Raw genomic sequence first — 23,853 nt, 5'->3', positions numbered from 1 at the left:
CATGAAATGAGCTAATGTGATACACGTGTGTTACCCTGAAATGAGCTAATGTGGTACACGTGTTACCCTGAAATGAACAAATGTGATACATGTGTGTTACGCTGAAATGAACAAATGTGGTACATGTGTGTTACGCTGAAATGAACAAATGTGATCCATGTGTGTTACGCTGAAATGAGCTAATGTGATACACGTGTGTTACCCTGAAATGAACAAATGTGGTACACGTGTGTTACCCTGAAATGAACAAATGTGGTACACGTGTGTTACCCTGAAATGAACAAATGTGGTACACGTGTGTTACGCTGAAATGAGCTAATGTGGTACACGTGTGTTACGCTGAAATGAGCCAATGTGGTACACGTGTGTTACCCTGAAATGAGCTTATGTGGTACACGTGTGTTACCCTGAAATGAGCTAATGTGGTACACGTGTGTTACCTTTAAATGGGATAATGTGGTACACGTGTGTTACGCTGAAATGAGCTAATGTGGTACACGTGTGTTACCCTGAAATGAACAAATGTGGTACGCGTGTGTTACTCTGAAATGAGCTAATGTGGCACACGTGTGTTACCCTGAAATGAGCTAATGTGGTACACGTGTGTTACCTTTAAATGGGATAATGTGGTACACGTGTGTTACGCTGAAATGAGCTAATGTGGTACACGTGTGTTACCCTGAAATGAACAAATGTGGTACGCGTGTGTTACTCTGAAATGAGCTAATGTGGCACACGTGTGTTACCCTGAAATGAACAAATGTGGTACACGTGTGTTACCCTGAAATGAGACAATGTGGTACACGTGTGTTACCCTGAAATGAGCTAATATGGTACACGTGTGTTACCCTGAAATGAGCTAATGTGGTACACGTGTGTTACCCTGAAATGAACTAATGTGGTACACGTGTGTTACCCTGAAATGAACAAATGTGGTACACGTGTGTTACCCTGAAATGAACAAATGTGGTACACGTGTGTTACCCTGAAATGAACTAATGTGGTACACGTGTGTTACGCTGAAATGAACAAATGTGGTACACGTGTGTTACCCTGAAATGAGCTAATGTGGTACACGTGTGTTACCCTAAAATGAGCTAATGTGGTACACGTGTGTTACGCTGAAATGAGCTAATGTGATACACGTGTGTTACCCTGAAATGAACAAATGTGGTACACGTGTGTTACCCTGAAATGAACAAATGTGGTACACGTGTGTTACCCTGAAATGAACAAATGTGGTACACGTGTGTTACGCTGAAATGAGCTAATGTGGTACACGTGTGTTACGCTGAAATGAGCCAATGTGGTACACGTGTGTTACCCTGAAATGAGCTTATGTGGTACACGTGTGTTACCCTGAAATGAGCTAATGTGGTACACGTGTGTTACCTTTAAATGGGATAATGTGGTACACGTGTGTTACGCTGAAATGAGCTAATGTGGTACACGTGTGTTACCCTGAAATGAACAAATGTGGTACGCGTGTGTTACTCTGAAATGAGTTAATGTAGCACACGTGTGTTACCCTGAAATGAACAAATGTGGTACACGTGTGTTACCCTGAAATGAGATAATGTGGTACACGTGTGTTACCCTGAAATGAACTAATGTGGTACACGTGTGTTACGCTGAAATGAACAAATGTGGTACACGTGTGTTACCCTGAAATGAACAAATGTGGTACACGTGTGTTACCCTGAAATGAACTAATGTGGTACACGTGTGTTACGCTGAAATGAAGAAATGTGGTACACGTGTGTTACCCTGAAATGAACAAATGTGGTACACGTGTGTTACCCTGAAATGAACAAATGTGGTACACGTGTGTTACCCTGAAATGAACAAATGTGGTACACGTGTGTTACCCTGAAATGAACTAATGTGGTACACGTGTGTTACGCTGAAATGAACAAATGTGGTACACGTGTGTTACCCTGAAATGAGCTAATGTGGTACACGTGTGTTACCCTGAAATGAGCTAATGTGGTACACGTGTGTTACCCTGAAATGAACAAATGTGGTACACGTGTGTTACCCTGAAATGAACTAATGTGGTACACGTGTGTTACCCTGAAATGAACAAATGTGGTACACGTGTGTTACCCTGAAATGAACAAATGTGGTACACGTGTGTTACCCTGAAATGAACAAATGTGGTACACGTGTGTTACCCTGAAATGAACTAATGTGGTACACGTGTGTTACGCTGAAATGAACAAATGTGGTACACGTGTGTTACCCTGAAATGAGCTAATGTGGTACACGTGTGTTACCCTGAAATGAGCTAATGTGGTACACGTGTGTTACCCTGAAATGAGCTAATGTGGTACACGTGTGTTACCCTGAAATGAACTAATGTGGTACACGTGTGTTACCCTGAAATGAACAAATGTGGTACACGTGTGTTACCCTGAAATGAACAAATGTGGTACACGTGTGTTACCCTGAAATGAACTAATGTGGTACACGTGTGTTACGCTGAAATGAACAAATGTGGTACACGTGTGTTACCCTGAAATGAGCTAATGTGGTACACGTGTGTTACCCTGAAATGAGCTAATGTGGTACACGTGTGTTACCCTGAAATGAACTAATGTGGTACACGTGTGTTACCCTGAAATGAACTAATGTGGTACACGTGTGTTACCCTGAAATGAGATAATGTGGTACACGTGTGTTACCCTGAAATGAGATAATGTGGTACACACGTGTAGCGTTCATATAGCTGTATTCCTTATTGTTACTTGCGTCATTTAGAGGGTCACATGCTTCTTCAACTTGAGTTGTCTATTGTAATTTAACTGAGTCACATAGATTACGTTAACATTGTTCGGTGTGAACTTAAACACCTGCAATGAAAGATATTTCCGTTACTCTAAATTGGTTGCAAACATGTTGATAAAGTAGTTGTTTCTGAGATTGGAGAGGAATTAAAATATTTACAAAATTCCTCGCCCTTATAGTAGCAGGTTCAACAATTAAGTTATGACGGAAGTATTTCTAGTGTGACTATTAAATATTTATGACACAGAGGCCATGCATGGGAGACATTCCAACGAACCAGTCATGAAAAAGACATGAGGACTCGTCCAAAGTACAAAAACGCGTCAATTTAGACACTATTGGTATGTACACTGAAATTGGAAACAATATTTATTTTCATGGCCTTTTTAAAGTAATAATTCACTTAGTAAACCCTGTGTTGACATTACAGATTGCGTTTCCATTGTTTACACTTGTCTTTACAAAAGTTAAAATTATTAATCATACATGCGCTTAAATTTCTTATTCAATAACGTAGAATTATACTCGTACAAAACGCGAATAACTGCAGTACAATTTATTTTCTTATTTATTTACTTCGTCAAGGCATAGCCTTGTAATGACATCACCATTATCTATGGTAACGCGTTCGTATATCCAATTATACTCAGATGCCCTCACCTTAGGACATACGAGGGGCGAGGACAAATAAACAATCCGATTAAGAGAAAAAAATAACCACAGATATAATTATTTACGACCTTTAAAATAATATTTTTTCTAAAGGCATTTCTGACAGTATACACTATTTCAGGCTTTCAATGTAATTGACAGGCTTCATTTATAATTTAACAAAATGTGAGCATGTTTTAAGTTGATTAGCGTACGCAATGTCCATTTTTAGATTCAAATGATGGATTCATACACACTCCATTAATAATGCCTTTTCTAAGCACAACTCATTCATGTCAAGGAGTGCAAGACATTTCAAACATAAAACATGTATAACAAACAAAAAATGACGTAATTCCCTGCCGCTTTTCAACAGAAGTAGTAGCAGACAACTCTCACTGATTTCTCAACGAATGTCACGTGTCACAACGACTCATATAGAATTTTAAATCACAAGGGATAACATGATTTCCCCTAAAGGTATAAGAGAATTGGCGATGATGGCGAAAACCATAGACCCTCCAGTAGACTGGAGGGTCTATGTGAAAACTAAGAAAGCGTTGACTCCAAGTTCGTTTTCGAATTCATTTTAAGACTGTCAACATTTACATATTACTGTTACATCTGCTTACCTTTTAAAACTTTTAATGACGTTGTTTATATACTAGTATGACCGGGATGCTTGTTAGCAAGCAATTTTTATGTTGTTAAAATGCTTTTGCTGAATATACAAATATTCTGAATGTTAAAATTACTCTCGGAGGGACTTTTTCAAGCTTAATACCAACTAAAATACCACCTCCCCATTTTACAATACCACATGTTATGAATAAAATGCATCTTTTAAAGCGGAGGGGTCGTCACCTCCGCACGCTCGGGAATTGGGTCCCAAGCGACGATAACAACACACGCTAAAAACGCAAAGGCTCATGAGGAGACGATTGTTTGATATGGCCATCTGACGCATGCGCAGGTGACGACTCCCCCGCTTTAACAAAATCCAATCATATTACAGCAATGGTGATGTCGTTTGACATAACCTTTCACCTCTATACGCGAGCCAATTCCGACACATATCAAGTGGTTGACAGGTTGAATCCAGCTTCCCTTGCGACCTCTAATTTTGCCAATTATCGTAACACCAAGTTTCTGATTCATGGTTGGACATCTTTAGGAACGGCTGATTGGATCATCAAAGGAAAGAACGAGTTATTGGCATTGGTAAGTCGAACGTCAAGAATCGTAAAACGTTGACGAGATATTTAAAAATTAAAAAACTTTTAAAGGGCGGTGGTCGTCGCGCCGCGTCCTGTTCTATATGGGACTCATAGCGACGTATACAACGCGTGTAAAATATATTGTTTATTTACATGAAATTCAAACACGCGCTGCGCATCGACCACCGCGCTTTAATATAGCAACCCTTGTTACAAATTTGTGGTGAGATTCACTGGAAGGATGGTGATCAAATTGCTTAGGGATTGACAATTTCAATTTTGGGTGGTCCTCAGGGTATATAATTCGTAGGTATATAACGAGTTACTGGTACATATCTCTTAATTATATACTCGGCGTGACTGGATTCCAGACCTAGAATTCTATGTGAAAGTGTCACTCTTGTATTATACCTTTGGCATTAAAAAGTCCTAAAATATACCATAACTAATTTGGTGTAATTCAATTGATTTGGAGATACATGTATTGGTAGATCTTTTCCGAAATCCTATGAAAGAATGGTAAACGTTTGATGCATGTTTAAATTCAAGAGTTAAGGAACCCAAAATACACTAATACATTAAAGCATGGCAACCTATATAATTTATGTGAATGCGTATGATTGCACGAGGTTTCAACGTGAATGACGTCATATAACGCAAACATGTATATTTCATCACTACTGAAAATGCAAACAATTTAGTAATGCCGATAAATATGGTTATATCAAAATGTACTGTACAGTACACTACACCAAAACAATGACGTAACATCCTATCTTGGCACGTTTTCTTAGCTCATGTTACGCTTCTCTGAAATCATCTTTGCCAGTGATGGAAATTGTTCACTATAAGGTTGGCGGCAATAGCTTGCATATTATCCACTAGAAGGTTGGCAGGCAACAGCGCATATTGTTCATTACAAGGTTGGCAGGCAATAGCTTACATATTGTCCGCTAGAAGGTTGGCAGGCAATAGCTTACATATTGTAAACTACGAGGTTAGAAAATTAAATAGCTTACATATTGTTCACTAGAAGGTTGGCAGGCGAGAGCTCACATATTGTCCACTAGAAAGTTGGCAGATGACAGCTAACATATTGTTCACTAGAAGGTTGGCAGACAATAGCTTACACACTGTCCACTAGAAAGTTGGCAGGCAATAGCTTACACATTGTCCACTAGAAAGTTGACAGGTAATAGCTTGCTTATTGTCCACTAGAAGGTTGGCAGTCAATAGCTTACATATTGTCCACTATAAAGTTGACAGACAATAGCTTACACATTGTCCACTAGAAAGTTGGCAGGCAATAGCTTGCATATTGTCCACTAGAAGGTTGGCAGTCAATAGCTTACATATTGTCCACTATAAAGTTGACAGACAATAGCTTACACATTGTCCACTAGAAAGTTGGCAGGCAATAGCTTGCATATTGTCCACTAGAAGGTTGGCAGGCAATAGCTTACATATTGTCCACTATAAAGTTGACAGACAATAGCTTACACATTGTCCACTAGAAAGTTAGCAGGCAATAGCTTACATATTGTCCACTAGAAAGTTGGCAGGCAATAGCTTACATATTGTCCACTATAAAGTTGACAAGTAATAGCTTGCTTATTGTCCACTAGAAGGTTGGCAGTCAATAGCTTACATATTGTCCACTATAAAGTTGACAGACAATAGCTTACACATTGTCCACTAGAAAGTTGGCAGGCAATAGCTTGCATATTGTCCACTAGAAGGTTGGCAGGCAATAGCTTACATATTGTCCACTATAAAGTTGAAAGACAATAGCTTACACATTGTCCACTAGAAAGTTGGCAGGCAATAGCTTACATATTGTCCACTATAAAGTTGACAGACAATAGCTTACACATTGTCCACTAGAAAGTTGGCAGGCAATAGCTTGCATATTGTTCACTAGAAGGTTGGCAGGCAATAGCTTACATATTGTAAACTACGAGGTTAGCAAAAAATAGTTTACATATTGTTCACTAGAAGGTTGGCAGGCGAGAGCTCACATATTGTCCACTAGAAAGTTGGCAGTCAATAGCTTACATATTGTCCACTAGAAAGTTGGCAGGCAATAGCTTACACATTGTCCACTAGAAAGTTGACAAGCAATAGCTTGCTTATTGTCCACTAGAAGGTTGGCAGGCAATAGCTTACATATTGTCCACTATAAAGTTCACAGACAATAGCTTACACATTGTCCACTAGAAAGTTAGCAGGCAATAGCTTGCATATTGTCCACTAGAAGGTTGGCAGGCAATAGCTTACATATTTTACACAAGAAGGTTGACTGGCAATAACTCACATATTGTCCACTAGAAGGTTGGCATGCATTAGCTTACATATTGTCCACTAGAAGTTTGGCAGGCAATAACTCAAATACTGTCCACTAGAAAGTTGACAGGTAAAAGCCTACAAAAGTTTGCCTATTGTTTAATAGAAAGTTGGCAGGCAATAGCTCACATAATGTCCATTACAAGGTTGGCAGACAATAGCTTGCACAATGTCTAGTGAAAGTTTGGTGGGCGGTATCTAAAATATTGTACAATGAAAGGTTGGCAGGCAACGGCTTAGTGATTCTCCACTGGAAGGTTGTCTCATATATATCGTTCAATAGAAGGCATGTATTTTACAGGATGACTACAATGTATTTTACAGGATGACTACATTGTATTTTACAGGATGACTACATTGTATTTTACAGGATGACTACAATGTATTTTACAGGATGACTACATTGTATTTTACGGGATGACTACAATGTATTTTACAGGATGACTACATTGTATTTTACAGGATGACTACAATGTATTTCACAGGATGACTACATTGTATTTTACAGGATGACTACATTGTATTTTACAGGATGACTACAATGTATTTCACAGGATGACTACATTGTATTTTACAGGATGACTACAATGTATTTCACAGGATGACTACATTGTATTTTACAGGATGACTACAATGTATTTTACAGGATGACTACAATGTATTTCACAGGATGACTACATTGTATTTTACAGGATGACTACAATGTATTTCACAGGATGACTACATTGTATTTCACAAGATGACTACAATGTATTTTACAGGATGACTACAATGTATTTCACAGGATGACTACATTGTATTTTACAGGATGACTACATTGTAATTTACATGATGACTACAATGTATTTTACAGGATGACTACATTGTATTTTACAGGATGACTACAATGTGTTTTACAGGTTGACTACAATGTATTTTACAGGATGACTACAATGTATTTTACAGGATGACTACATTGTATTTTACAGGATGACTACATTATATTTTACAGGATAACTACAGTGTATTTTACAGGATGACTACATTGTATTTTACAGGATGACTACAATGTATTTCACAGGATGACTACATTGTATTTTACAGGATGACTACAATGTATTTCACAGGATGACTACATTGTATTTTACAGGATGACTACAATGTATTTTACAGGATGACTACAATGTATTTCACAGGATGACTACATTTTATTTTACAGGATGACTACAATGTATTTCACAGGATGACTACATTGTATTTCACAAGATGACTACAATGTATTTTACAGGATGACTACAATGTATTTCACAGGATGACTACATTGTATTTTACAGGATGACTACATTGTATTTTACAGGATGACTACAATGTATTTTACAGGATGACTACATTGTATTTTACAGGATGACTACAATGTATTTCACAGGATGACTACATTGTATTTTACAGGATGACTACAATGTATTTCACAGGATGACTACATTGTATTTTACAGGATGACTACAATGTATTTCACAGGATGACTACATTGTATTTTACAGGATGACTACAATGTATTTCACAGGATGACTACATTGTATTTTACAGGATGACTACAATGTATTTTACAGGATGACTACGATGTATTTCACAGGATGACTACATTGTATTTTACAGGATGACTACAATGTATTTCACAGGATGACTACATTGTATTTCACAGGATGACTACAATGTATTTTACAGGGTGACTACAATGTATTTCACAGGATGACTACATTGTATTTTACAGGATGACTACATTGTATTTTACAGGATGACTACAATGTATTTTACAGGATGACTACATTGTATTTTACAGGATGACTACAATGTGTTTTACAGGTTGACTACAATGTATTTTACAGGATGACTACAATGTATTTTACAGGATGACTACATTGTATTTTACAGGATGACTACATTATATTTTACAGGATAACTACAGTGTATTTTACAGGATGACTACAATGTATTTTACAGGATGACTACATTGTATTTTACAGGATGACTACAATGTGTTTTACAGGTTGACTACAATGTATTTTACAGGATGACTGCAGAGCATTTTACAGGATGACTACATTGTATTTTACAGGATGACTACAATGTATTTTACAGGATAACTACAGTGTAATTTACAGGATGACTACAATGTATTTTACAGGATAACTACAGTGTATTTTACAGGACAACTACAGTGTATTTTACAGGATGACTACAATGTGTTTTACAGGATGACTACAATGTATTTTACCGGATAACTACAGTGTAATTTACAGGATGACTACATTATATTTTACAGGATGACTACAATGTATTTCACAGGATGGCTACAATGTATTTTACAGGATGACTACATCTTATTTTACAGGATAACTACAATGTATTTTACAGGATGACTACAATGTATTTAACAGAATAACTACAATGTATTTTACAGGATGACTACAGTGTATTTTACAGGTTGACTACAATGTATCTTACAGGAAGACTACATTGTATTTTACAGGATAACTACATTGTATTTTACAGGATAACTACAATATATTTTACAGGATGACTACATTGTATTTTACAGGATAACTACAATGTATTTGGCAGGATGATTACATTGTATTTTACAGGATAACTACAGTGTATTTTACAGGATAACTACATTGTATTTTACAGGATAACTACAATGTATTTTACAGGATGACTACATTGTATTTTACAGGATGACTACATTTTATTTTACAGTATGACTACAATGTATTTTACAGGATGACTACATTGTATTTTACAGGATGACTACATTGTATATTACAGGATTACTATAATGTATTATACAGGATGACTATAATGTATTTTACAGGATGACTACAATGTATTTTACAGGATGACTACAATGTATTTTACAGGATAACTACACTGTATTTTACAGGATGACTACAATGTATTTTACAGAATAAATAGAATCTATTTTACAGGATAACTACACTGTATTTTACAGTATGACTACAATGTATTTTACAGGATGACTACATTGTATTTTACAGGACAACTACAGTGTATTTTACAGGATGACTACAATGTGTTTTACAGGATGACTACAATGTATTTTACAGGTTGACTACAGTGTAATTTACAGGATGACTACATTGTATTTTACAGGACAACTACAATGTATTTTACAGGATGACTACAATGTATTTTACCGGATAACTACAGTGTAATTTACAGGATGACTACAATGTGTTTTACAGGATGACTACAATGTATTTTACAGGTTGACTACAGTGTAATTTACAGGATGACTACATTGTATTTTACAGGACAACTACAATGTATTTTACAGGATGACTACAATGTGTTTTACCGGATAACTACAGTGTAATTTACAGGATGACTACAATGTATTTTACAGGACAACTACAGTGTAATTTACAGGATGACTACAATGTATTTTACCGGATAACTACAGTGTAATTTACAGGATGACTACAATGTGTTTTACAGGATGACTACAATGTATTTTACAGGTTGACTACAGTGTAATTTACAGGATGACTACATTGTATTTTACAGGACAACTACAATGTATTTTACAGGATGACTACAATGTATTTTACAGGTTGACTACAGTGTAATTTACAGGATGACTACATTGTATTTTACAGGACAACTACAATGTATTTTACAGGATGACTACAATGTATTTTACAGGACAACTACAGTGTTTTTTACAGGATAACTACATTGTATTTTACAGGATGACTACAACGTGTTTTACAGGTTGACTACAATGTATTTTACAGGATGACTACATTGTATTTTACAGGATGACTACAATGTATTTCACAGGATGACTACATTGTATTTTACAGGATGACTACATTGTATTTTACAGGATGACTACAATGTATTTCACAGGATGACTACATTGTATTTTACAGGATGACTACAATGTATTTCACAGGATGACTACATTGTATTTTACAGGATGACTACAATGTATTTTACAGGATGACTACGATGTATTTCACAGGATGACTACATTGTATTTTACAGGATGACTACAATGTATTTCACAGGATGACTACATTGTATTTCACAGGATGACTACAATGTATTTTACAGGATGACTACAATGTATTTCACAGGATGACTACATTGTATTTTACAGGATGACTACATTGTATTTTACAGGATGACTACAATGTATTTTACAGGATGACTACATTGTATTTTACAGGATGACTACAATGTGTTTTACAGGTTGACTACAATGTATTTTACAGGATGACTACAATGTATTTTACAGGATGACTACATTGTATTTTACAGGATGACTACATTATATTTTACAGGATAACAACAGTGTATTTTACAGGATGACTACAATGTATTTTACAGGATGACTACATTGTATTTTACAGGATGACTACAATGTGTTTTACAGGTTGACTACAATGTATTTTACAGGATGACTGCAGAGCATTTTACAGGATGACTACATTGTATTTTACAGGATGACTACAATGTATTTTACAGGATAACTACAGTGTAATTTACAGGATGACTACAATGTATTTTACAGGATAACTACAGTGTATTTTACAGGACAACTACAGTGTAATTTACAGGATGACTACAATGTGTTTTACAGGATGACTACAATGTATTTTACCGGATAACTACAGTGTAATTTACAGGATGACTACATTATATTTTACAGGATGACTACAATGTATTTCACAGGATGGCTACAATGTATTTTACAGGATGACTACATCTTATTTTACAGGATAACTACAATGTATTTTACAGGATGACTACAATGTATTTAACAGAATAACTACAATGTATTTTACAGGATGACTACAGTGTATTTTACAGGTTGACTACAATGTATTTTACAGGAAGACTACATTGTATTTTACAGGATAACTACATTGTATTTTACAGGATAACTACAATATATTTTACAGGATGACTACATTGTATTTTACAGGATAACTACAATGTATTTGGCAGGATGATTACATTGTATTTTACAGGATAACTACAGTGTATTTTACAGGATAACTACATTGTATTTTACAGGACAACTACAATGTATTTTACAGGATGACTACATTGTATTTTACAGGATGACTACATTTTATTTTACAGTATGACTACAATGTATTTTACAGGATGACTACATTGTATTTTACAGGATGACTACATTGTATATTACAGGATTACTATAATGTATTTTACAGGATGACTATAATGTATTTTACAGGATGACTACAATGTATTTTACAGGATGACTACAATGTATTTTACAGGATAACTACACTGTATTTTACAGGATGACTACAATGTATTTTACAGAATAAATAGAATCTATTTTACAGGATAACTACACTGTATTTTACAGTATGACTACAATGTATTTTACAGGATGACTACATTGTATTTTACAGGACAACTACAGTGTATTTTACAGGATGACTACAATGTGTTTTACAGGATGACTACAATGTATTTTACAGGTTGACTACAGTGTAATTTACAGGATGACTACATTGTATTTTACAGGATGACTACAATGTATTTTACAGGATGACTACAATGTATTTTACAGGACAACTACAATGTATTTTACAGGATGACTACAATGTATTTTACCGGATAACTACAGTGTAATTTACAGGATGACTACAATGTGTTTTACAGGATGACTACAATGTATTTTACAGGTTGACTACAGTGTAATTTACAGGATGACTACATTGTATTTTACAGGACAACTACAATGTATTTTACAGGATGACTACAATGTGTTTTACCGGATAACTACAGTGTAATTTACAGGATGACTACAATGTATTTTACAGGACAACTACAGTGTAATTTACAGGATGACTACAATGTATTTTACCGGATAACTACAGTGTAATTTACAGGATGACTACAATGTGTTTTACAGGATGACTACAATGTATTTTACAGGTTGACTACAGTGTAATTTACAGGATGACTACATTGTATTTTACAGGACAACTACAATGTATTTTACAGGATGACTACAATGTATTTTACCGGATAACTACAGTGTAATTTACAAGATGACTACAATGTGTTTTACAGGATGACTACAATGTATTTTACAGGTTGACTACAGTGTAATTTACAGGATGACTACATTGTATTTTACAGGACAACTACAATGTATTTTACAGGATGACTACAATGTATTTTACAGGACAACTACAGTGTTTTTTACAGGATAACTACATTGTATTTTACAGGATAACTACAGTGTATTTTACAGGATAACTACATTGTATTTTACAGGATAACTACAATGTATTTTACAGGATGACTACATTGTATTTTACAGGATGACTACATTTTATTTTACAGTATGACTACAATGTATTTTACAGGATGACTACATTGTATTTTACAGGATGACTACATTGTATATTACAGGATTACTATAATGTATTTTACAGGATGACTATAATGTATTTTACAGGATGACTACAATGTATTTTACAGGATGACTACAATGTATTTTACAGGATAACTACACTGTATTTTACAGGATGACTACAATGTATTTTACAGAATAAATAGAATCTATTTTACAGGATAACTACACTGTATTTTACAGGATGACTACATTGTATTTTACAGGACAACTACAGTGTATTTTACAGGATGACTACAATGTGTTTTACAGGATGACTACAATGTATTTTACAGGTTGACTACAGTGTAATTTACAGGATGACTACATTGTATTTTACAGGACAACTACAATGTATTTTACAGGATGACTACAATGTATTTTACCGGATAACTACAGTGTAATTTACAGGATGACTACAATGTGTTTTACAGGATGACTACAATGTATTTTACAGGTTGACTACAGTGTAATTTACAGGATGACTACATTGTATTTTACAGGACAACTACAATGTATTTTACAGGATGACTACAATGTGTTTTACCGGATAACTACAGTGTAATTTACAGGATGACTACAATGTATTTTACAGGACAACTACAGTGTAATTTACAGGATGACTACAATGTATTTTACCGGATAACTACAGTGTAATTTACAGGATGACTACAATGTGTTTTACAGGATGACTACAATGTATTTTACAGGTTGACTACAGTGTAATTTACAGGATGACTACATTGTATTTTACAGGACAACTACAATGTATTTTACAGGATGACTACAATGTATTTTACCGGATAACTACAGTGTAATTTACAGGATGACTACAATGTGTTTTACAGGATGACTACAATGTATTTTACAGGTTGACTACAGTGTAATTTACAGGATGACTACATTGTATTTTACAGGACAACTACAATGTATTTTACAGGATGACTACAATGTATTTTACAGGACAACTACAGTGTTTTTTACAGGATAACTACATTGTATTTTACAGGATGACTACAACGTGTTTTACAGGTTGACTACAATGTATTTTACAGGATGACTACATTGTATTTTACAGGATGACTACAATGTATTTCACAGGATGACTACATTGTATTTTACAGGATGACTACATTGTATTTTACAGGATGACTACAATGTATTTCACAGGATGACTACATTGTATTTTACAGGATGACTACAATGTATTTCACAGGATGACTACATTGTATTTTACAGGATGACTACAATGTATTTTACAGGATGACTACGATGTATTTCACAGGATGACTACAATGTATTTCACAGGATGACTACATTGTATTTTACAGGATGACTACAATGTATTTTACAGGATGACTACGATGTATTTCACAGGATGACTACATTGTATTTTACAGGATGACTACAATGTATTTCACAGGATGACTACATTGTATTTCACAGGATGACTACAATGTATTTTACAGGATGACTACAATGTATTTCACAGGATGACTACATTGTATTTTACAGGATGACTACATTGTATTTTACAGGATGACTACAATGTATTTTACAGGATGACTACATTGTATTTTACAGGATGACTACAATGTGTTTTACAGGTTGACTACAATGTATTTTACAGGATGACTACAATGTATTTTACAGGATGACTACATTGTATTTTACAGGATGACTACATTATATTTTACAGGATAACTACAGTGTATTTTACAGGATGACTACAATGTATTTTACAGGATGACTACATTGTATTTTACAGGATGACTACAATGTGTTTTACAGGTTGACAACAATGTATTTTACAGGATGACTGCAGAGCATTTTACAGGATGACTACATTGTATTTTACAGGATGACTACAATGTATTTTACAGGATAACTACAGTGTAATTTACAGGATGACTACAATGTATTTTACAGGATAACTACAGTGTATTTTACAGGACAACTACAGTGTATTTTACAGGATGACTACAATGTGTTTTACAGGATGACTACAATGTATTTTACCGGATAACTACAGTGTAATTTACAGGATGACTACATTATATTTTACAGGATGACTACAATGTATTTCACAGGATGGCTACAATGTATTTTACAGGATGACTACATCTTATTTTACAGGATAACTACAATGTATTTTACAGGATGACTACAATGTATTTAACAGAATAACTACAATGTATTTTACAGGATGACTACAGTGTATTTTACAGGTTGACTACAATGTATTTTACAGGAAGACTACATTGTATTTTACAGGATAACTACATTGTATTTTACAGGATAACTACAATATATTTTACAGGATGACTACATTGTATTTTACAAGATAACTACAATGTATTTGGCAGGATGATTACATTGTATTTTACAGGATAACTACAGTGTATTTTACAGGATAACTACATTGTATTTTACAGGATAACTACAATGTATTTTACAGGATGACTACATTGTATTTTACAGGATGACTACATTTTATTTTACAGTATGACTACAATGTATTTTACAGGATGACTACATTGTATTTTACAGGATGACTACATTGTATATTACAGGATTACTATAATGTATTTTACAGGATGACTATAATGTATTTTACAGGATGACTACAATGTATTTTACAGGATGACTACAATGTATTTTACAGGATAACTACACTGTATTTTACAGGATGACTACAATGTATTTTACAGAATAAATAGAATCTATTTTACAGGATAACTACACTGTATTTTACAGTATGACTACAATGTATTTTACAGGATGACTACATTGTATTTTACAGGACAACTACAGTGTATTTTACAGGATGACTACAATGTGTTTTACAGGATGACTACAATGTATTTTACAGGTTGACTACAGTGTAATTTACAGGATGACTACATTGTATTTTACAGGACAACTACAATGTATTTTACAGGATGACTACAATGTATTTTACCGGATAACTACAGTGTAATTTACAGGATGACTACAATGTGTTTTACAGGATGACTACAATGTATTTTACAGGTTGACTACAGTGTAATTTACAGGATGACTACATTGTATTTTACAGGACAACTACAATGTATTTTACAGGATGACTACAATGTGTTTTACCGGATAACTACAGTGTAATTTACAGGATGACTACAATGTATTTTACAGGACAACTACAGTGTAATTTACAGGATGACTACAATGTATTTTACCGGATAACTACAGTGTAATTTACAGGATGACTACAATGTGTTTTACAGGATGACTACAATGTATTTTACAGGTTGACTACAGTGTAATTTACAGGATGACTACATTGTATTTTACAGGACAACTACAATGTATTTTACAGGATGACTACAATGTATTTTACCGGATAACTACAGTGTAATTTACAGGATGACTACAATGTGTTTTACAGGATGACTACAATGTATTTTACAGGTTGACTACAGTGTAATTTACAGGATGACTACATTGTATTTTACAGGACAACTACAATGTATTTTACAGGATGACTACAATGTATTTTACAGGACAACTACAGTGTTTTTTACAGGATAACTACATTGTATTTTACAGGATGACTACAACGTGTTTTACAGGTTGACTACAATGTATTTTACAAGATGACTACAATTTATTTCACAGGATGACTACAATGTATTTCACAGGATGGCTACAATGTATTTTACAGGATGACTACATCTTATTTTACAGGATAACTACAATGTATTTTACCGGATGACTACAATGTATTTAACAGAATAACTACAATGTATTTTACAGGATGACTACAGTGTATTTTACAGGTTGACTACAATGTATTTTACAGGAAGACTACATTGTATTTTACAGGATTACTACATTGTATTTTACAGGATAACTACAATGTATTTTACAGGATGACTACATTGTATTTTACAGGATAACTACAATGTATTTGGCAGGATGATTACATTGTATTTTACTGGATAACTACAGTGTATTTTACAGGATAACTACATTGTATTTTACAGGATAACTACAATGTATTTTACAGGATGACTACATTGTATTTTACAGGATGACTACATTTTATTTTACAGTATGACTACAATGTATTTTACAGGATGACTACATTGTATTTTACAGGATGACTACATTGTATATTACAGGATTACTATAATGTATTTTACAGGATGACTATAATGTATTTTACAGGATGACTACAATGTATTTTACAGGATGACTACAATGTATTTTACAGGATAACTACACTGTATTTTACAGGATGACTACAATGTATTTTACAGAATAAATAGAATCTATTTTGCAGGATAACTACACTGTATTTTACAGTATGACTACAATGTATTTTACAGGATGACTACAATGTATTTTACAGGATGACTACATTGTATTTTAAAGGACAACTACAATGTATTTTACAGGATGACTACAGTGTATTTTACAGGATGACTACATTGTATTTTACAGGGTGACTACAATGTATTTTACAGAACGACTACAATGTTTTTTAAAGGATAACTACAATGTATTTTACAGGATAACTACAATGTATTTTACAGAACGACTACAATGTAGTTTAAAGGATAACTACATTGTATTTTACAGTATGACTACATTGTATTTTACAGGATGACTACAATGTATTTTACAAGATGACTACATTGTATTTTGCAGGATGACTACAATGTATTTTACAGGATGCCTACAATGTATTTTACAGGATGCCTACAATGTATTTTACAGGATAACTACAATGTATTTCACAGAACGACTACAATGTATTTTAAAGGATAACTACAATGTATTTTACAGGATGACTACATTGTATTTTGCAGGATGACTACAATGTATTTTACAGGATGCCTACAATGTATTTTACAGGATGACTACAATGTAATTTACTGGATTACTACATTGTAATTTACAGGATGACTACATTGTATTTTGCAGGATGACTACATTGTATTTTACAGGATGACTACAATGTAATTTACAGGATAACTACATTGTAATTTACAGGATGACTACATTGTATTTTACAGGATGACTACAATGTATTTTACAGGATGACTACATTGTATTTTGCAGGATGACTACAATGTATTTTGCAGGATGACTACATTGTATTGTACAGGATGACTACATTGTATTTTACAGGATGACTACAGTGTATTTTACAGGATGACTACATTGTATTTTGCAGGATGACTACAATGTATTTTGCAGGATGACTACAATGTATTTTACAGGATGACTACATTGTATTTTGTAGGATGACTACAATGTATTTTACAGGATAACTACATTGTATTTTGCAGGATGACTACAATGTATTTCACAGGATGACTACAGTGTATTTTGCAGGATAGCTGGTGTATTTTACAGTATGACTACAATGTATTTTACAGAATGACTACATTGTATTTTACAGGATAACTACATTGTATTTTACAGGATGACTACTTTGTATTTTACAGGATGACTACAGTGTATTTTACAGGATGACTACAATGTATTTTACAGGATGACTATATTGTATTTTACAGGATGACTACAATGTATTTTACAGGATGACTACAGTGTATTTTACAGGATGACTACATTGTATTTTACAGAATAACTACATTGTATTTTACAGGATGACTACAATGTATTTCACAGGATAACTACAGTGTATTTTACAAAATAACTACAGTGTATTTTACAGGATGACTACAATGTATTTCACATGGTGACTACAATGTATTTTTCAGGAGTACTACATCGTATTGACTACAATGTATTTTACAGGATGACTACAATGTATTTTACAGGATGACTACAATGTATTTTACAGAACTACTACATCGTATTGACTACAATGTATTTTACAGGATGACTACAATGTATTTTACAGGATGACTACAATGTATTTTACAGGACTACTACATCGTATTGACTACATTGTATTTTACAGGACTACTATATCGTATTGACTACAATGTATTTTACAGGATGACTACAATGTATTTTCCAGAACTACTACATCGTATTGACTACATTGTATTTTACAGGACTACTACATAGTATTGACTACAATGTATTTTACAGGATGACTACAATGTTTTTTCGGTTGACTGGAAAGATGGTGCAAGTAACGTATTTTACGCCCCGTCAGCCGCCAACACTGATACAGTCGGCGCTGAAATCTATCTATTCCTTCAGTTTTTGAACTCCCAGGTTGGGCATTCCCCCAACAATATCCACCTAATTGGTTACAGTTTGGGGGCGCAGTGCGCTGGTGCTGCTGGCAAGAGAAACCCTGCTATCGCTAGAATTACAGGTAAAACACGCCATTCATCAGAATTGTCACATTTGTCTTGAGTAATCGATGCGTTTATTAATGAGTTTAGTATGCCTGCAAGCCTTATTATGACTAGATACACCAAGGCACACGTAGATGGAGATATGCTAGTACGTGAAATGCTTATTAATATCTCAATGTTTGTGACTAAATTGAAGCATATGACATTCACGATTGATGTGTTCATTACATTCGGTAACAAATGCAAATAAGTTGTGAACTATACCTGGTTAACAACGTAAAATTGCTCGTATGACAGGTTCTCCTCTTTTTCGTTATTAGCTCATAATAACGATTATGTCATGATTACACAATATTGATATATTCACTCAGTTATGTATATTAAAATGATTATCAATGTGAGGCTGATAGTAATATAAAAGTCTCTCTTTTTGTTATTATTATAGAAATCCTAATATTTGAATAACTGGGTAGTCACTCATTTTCTATAGTAGTCATTCAACCTTTGAAATGAAAATTGTGTGTCGGAGTAAATAAATACATCGTATTATTATTGTATCTGATCTTAGGAACTTTATTAGTTTTAAAGTCTTAAATAACGGGGAATGTTGGATAGCTAAACAATGTGACGTAAAATCCGTGGTTTATTTAGCTAGGCGTCATAAACCCACATTTCGTGGCCATTTGAATTGGTAATGACAGAGAGACGTTTATTGTCGTAGTTCATTTGAAATAGGCAATTACCGTCGGTTCCCACGCCATACACGTTACAATAATTGTCGATTAATCATCGTCATAAATTAAAGAATTAGGGCAATTACATTTTACAAATCACGACTATCGCATCCTCGTTCTAGGGCTGGACCCTGCCTCTCCGAGCTTTGAATCAAAGGGTAATAATGACAAGTTAGATGCCAGTGACGCCCAGTTTGTTGATGTCATACACACTGATGGTGACACCTTTACCGGTGCTGGTGGCTACGGATGCTGGGCACCGGTGAGTGAATCTACGAAATAATCATGCCTACGTATAACACTACGATCAATTACGTCACTACGTCGTCATTGTAGTGAGTGTGGGAAGAGATTCATTGCCAAGCGTGAACATCGCATCAGTAAAAATATATGTATCGCCTGAGGGCGCAAAGAAACGTTCCTTTGTGATTTGGACAAATAACACTGAGATACGTAGTAACGATAATTGAGGGGCCAATTTGGTATAAGTCGTGACACATTAGGGGATATTCAGCGTTAATTCGTCAAAATTGATTAATTTCAGAATGGCCATGTAGATTTTTACCCTAACGGCGGACAAGATCAACCGGGCTGTATTAATGTGAACACGGCGGGTGAACAGAAAGGGAATCTGAGTATCAGAAAGGAGATGGATGCGAGCGGTAATGGTAAATACGTGTAATTCATTAATAATAATAATGACTCAAACATCGCTGTGTACTTAGTTTTATTTTCTTAATTTGACATGTGGTGTTATCGTATAATATGAACACGCCCGTTTGCTTACATGTGAATCATAACGTCATCTGAGAATAATTTCTTTCATTATATTATTTAAACAAATATTAATGCATTTTCATACATTTAAAAAAAACGTAAAAAGATTTTTAAAAAATGTCATAAACGCTTCAATGCCCTTGTTAAATGTTCATAGGTTGGAATACAAAAAACATATTTCATATGGAATTTGTATAGATATCATATAATTATCAGTTACTTACGCTATTTATATGCGTGAAATATAGTAACAAACTGGGACATCATTGAAATAACCAATATTTCGCTTTTATTTATTCGACAGAAATGATATCATCACTGCTGCCTAATATTTAGCTAATGTCTTTCCTTTTCCCCCGTTTTTCAGCCGGCATGGGTTGCGACCATGGCCGAGCACCTGACTATTGGGTGGAATCTATCGGCACTGCATGCAAGTTCAACAGTTGTCCATGTACGCTAGGAGACGTGTGTACATGCAGTAGTGGTTACAATCGTATGGGGTTTCATGCATCCAAATCACCCAGCGGTATATTCTACTTGGTAACATCAAACACTAGTCCATATTGTCTCTAATCAACGCATTATACAAAGTTTTACTGCGTCCAATGTCGAAACCACAGTTTTGTTTACGCTTAATTCAGTTGATATGAATATAACATACAATATATATAGTATATATAGGCAGTGAAACTTGGAACGGAGAAGTGCTGATCACACCTGGCTAACACCTCTTATTCCACGTGCACAATGACAAATAAATAGATGCACTGAACCGAACGTGGGGGTAGTCACATTACTTTCACAATAAACCCTCACTCACCCCACCCTCACTGAACCCCACCCACCCTCTCACTCACACACACCTGTTTTAATCACAATGAGATATTACGTGAGTGACGACACCCAACGAGTGTCACAAGGCCACTCTATCACTAGATTTCGCCCTCTAGAGCCATTAGAGCAATTTCACAACGAATCCCAAAGTAGTTATTTGTGTTCGATATTAACAAACGTTCAGGTTTTTGTGTGGGTGTACTACCATGTCCAATAGTGTCTGTATAGACAGCAATCAATGTGATCCAACACACTACTGGATGGTTGGGTAAATGGATGGATGGATGGATGCACATTTTATAAAGATTTAAACACGATCTCAACACATTATCAATGTTCGAAGGATAAAAAGACGCCGTCAGATTAAATAATTATAAGCCAGGATATGACAAATTACAACACCGGTTCGACATTTATGTGTGTATTGTAAGATAACACTCTCCAAAAGGTCTTATCCATTAAAATGTTAGTATAAAATGCGTACCCTCTTATGCGTATTCAAAGCGTAATTTTGTTTCGCCTTCAAATCAGAGAACGTTATCACTTTCACTTACACCCTGTATTCCTACGTCACTCACGTTATTTTAAGAATATCGCGGGCATATTTATCGGTAATGTATAAATTAACTAAATAAAAGAAGTATTATTGCGTCAAAGCGGATGTCATTAAACGGTTCTCTACCCCTCCAAGTGTTGCACGGTGCGTGAGCGTAAATCAGTTTGTAAGATGGTCTCAAATGAAATCTCAGACATAGTCTGAGGAAACTCCGAGTGAATGAGGTTAAAGACACCGTGACTTGGGTAGAAACCTCAAATATAATACATTTCAACCCCGACACAATAGTAACTTTGCTGTTCTGGGCACATTTACACTATTCATGGCGACGGTTCATCATACCCCGGGAGGGAAGTGTCATGCAGTAATACTAAACATAATTTTGCATTGTAGAAACGTAAAACAATGTAACCGTTCTCGTTAGTATAGGGGTGAGTATGTAAATGTATGTAGCCGACTACGATGGGAAAAACACATGCCCCATTTCAATAGGCGCCCTAGGTCTTTGCCGGACAATGTTCATACCCTTGTTGATGGCGTCGCCTAAATGTCACCGGTGCGCAAATGGTCCTTCGAGTTGGTCGGACGGGAGATAATGAGTAGGCGGACTATTTTATGTATGGTGTGAACATTAACATTGAGGTTTGTAGTGATTTAGATGCCGGTTGTAATAACAAGATTCAGTTTCAATGTCATACGAACGGCACCAATTTAATAGACATTGATATGCTATAAACTACGTGGCCGTGAGACTAATGCTTAAATGTGTCGCTGTGTCCTTGTTACTGCTAATGGTTTTACTAGTAACTTTCCAGCGTTTTCAGAATGTCACAACTTATAGCTTAGAGGTTGAAAATGAAAACTCTCAAGGGGCAGGTGGTGCAAAAGCTGTGAAAATTATTTGATTAACTGCGAACTTGATTTTTTTTCAGGATGTCTGTGCAGTTTTTTGGCATTGGATTGTTCCCAAACATGACATCCAGAACACACTACCTACTCTGCTTTTACTGAAAACGGGAATACTATACGATTCCCAGGGTCCTAGTAATGGAAATCACAATCAAATCGCGCGAAAAATCCAGAGCCACATAATATAGTGCGCGTAAACATGGTTCTTCTTGCAAACATGCTGAGAAATAAAATAAGTGCAATGAATGTAAAGATATATATTTATAATATCTTCGCACGT

General features: G+C 34.8%; 1 protein-coding gene across 1 annotated transcript; it reads left to right on the top strand.

Annotated features, from left to right (window-relative positions):
* Positions 1–4,455: 4,455 nt before the first annotated feature.
* On the top strand, positions 4,456–22,051 carry LOC102809716 (pancreatic triacylglycerol lipase-like). Its single transcript, XM_085497601.1, has 5 exons — positions 4,456–4,659; positions 19,549–19,780; positions 20,620–20,759; positions 21,042–21,165; positions 21,642–22,051. The coding sequence occupies exons 1-5, from the start codon at positions 4,456–4,458 to the stop codon at positions 21,845–21,847; spliced, it is 906 nt and encodes a 301-aa protein (XP_085353727.1). The 3' UTR covers positions 21,848–22,051.
* Positions 22,052–23,853: the final 1,802 nt, after the last annotated feature.

Source organism: Saccoglossus kowalevskii, chromosome 1 (genome assembly GCF_978046115.1).
Source record: "Saccoglossus kowalevskii chromosome 1, keSacKowa6.1, whole genome shotgun sequence".
NCBI lineage: Eukaryota > Metazoa > Hemichordata > Enteropneusta > Harrimaniidae > Saccoglossus > Saccoglossus kowalevskii.
This window is presented reverse-complemented; position numbering and strand designations above follow the sequence as displayed.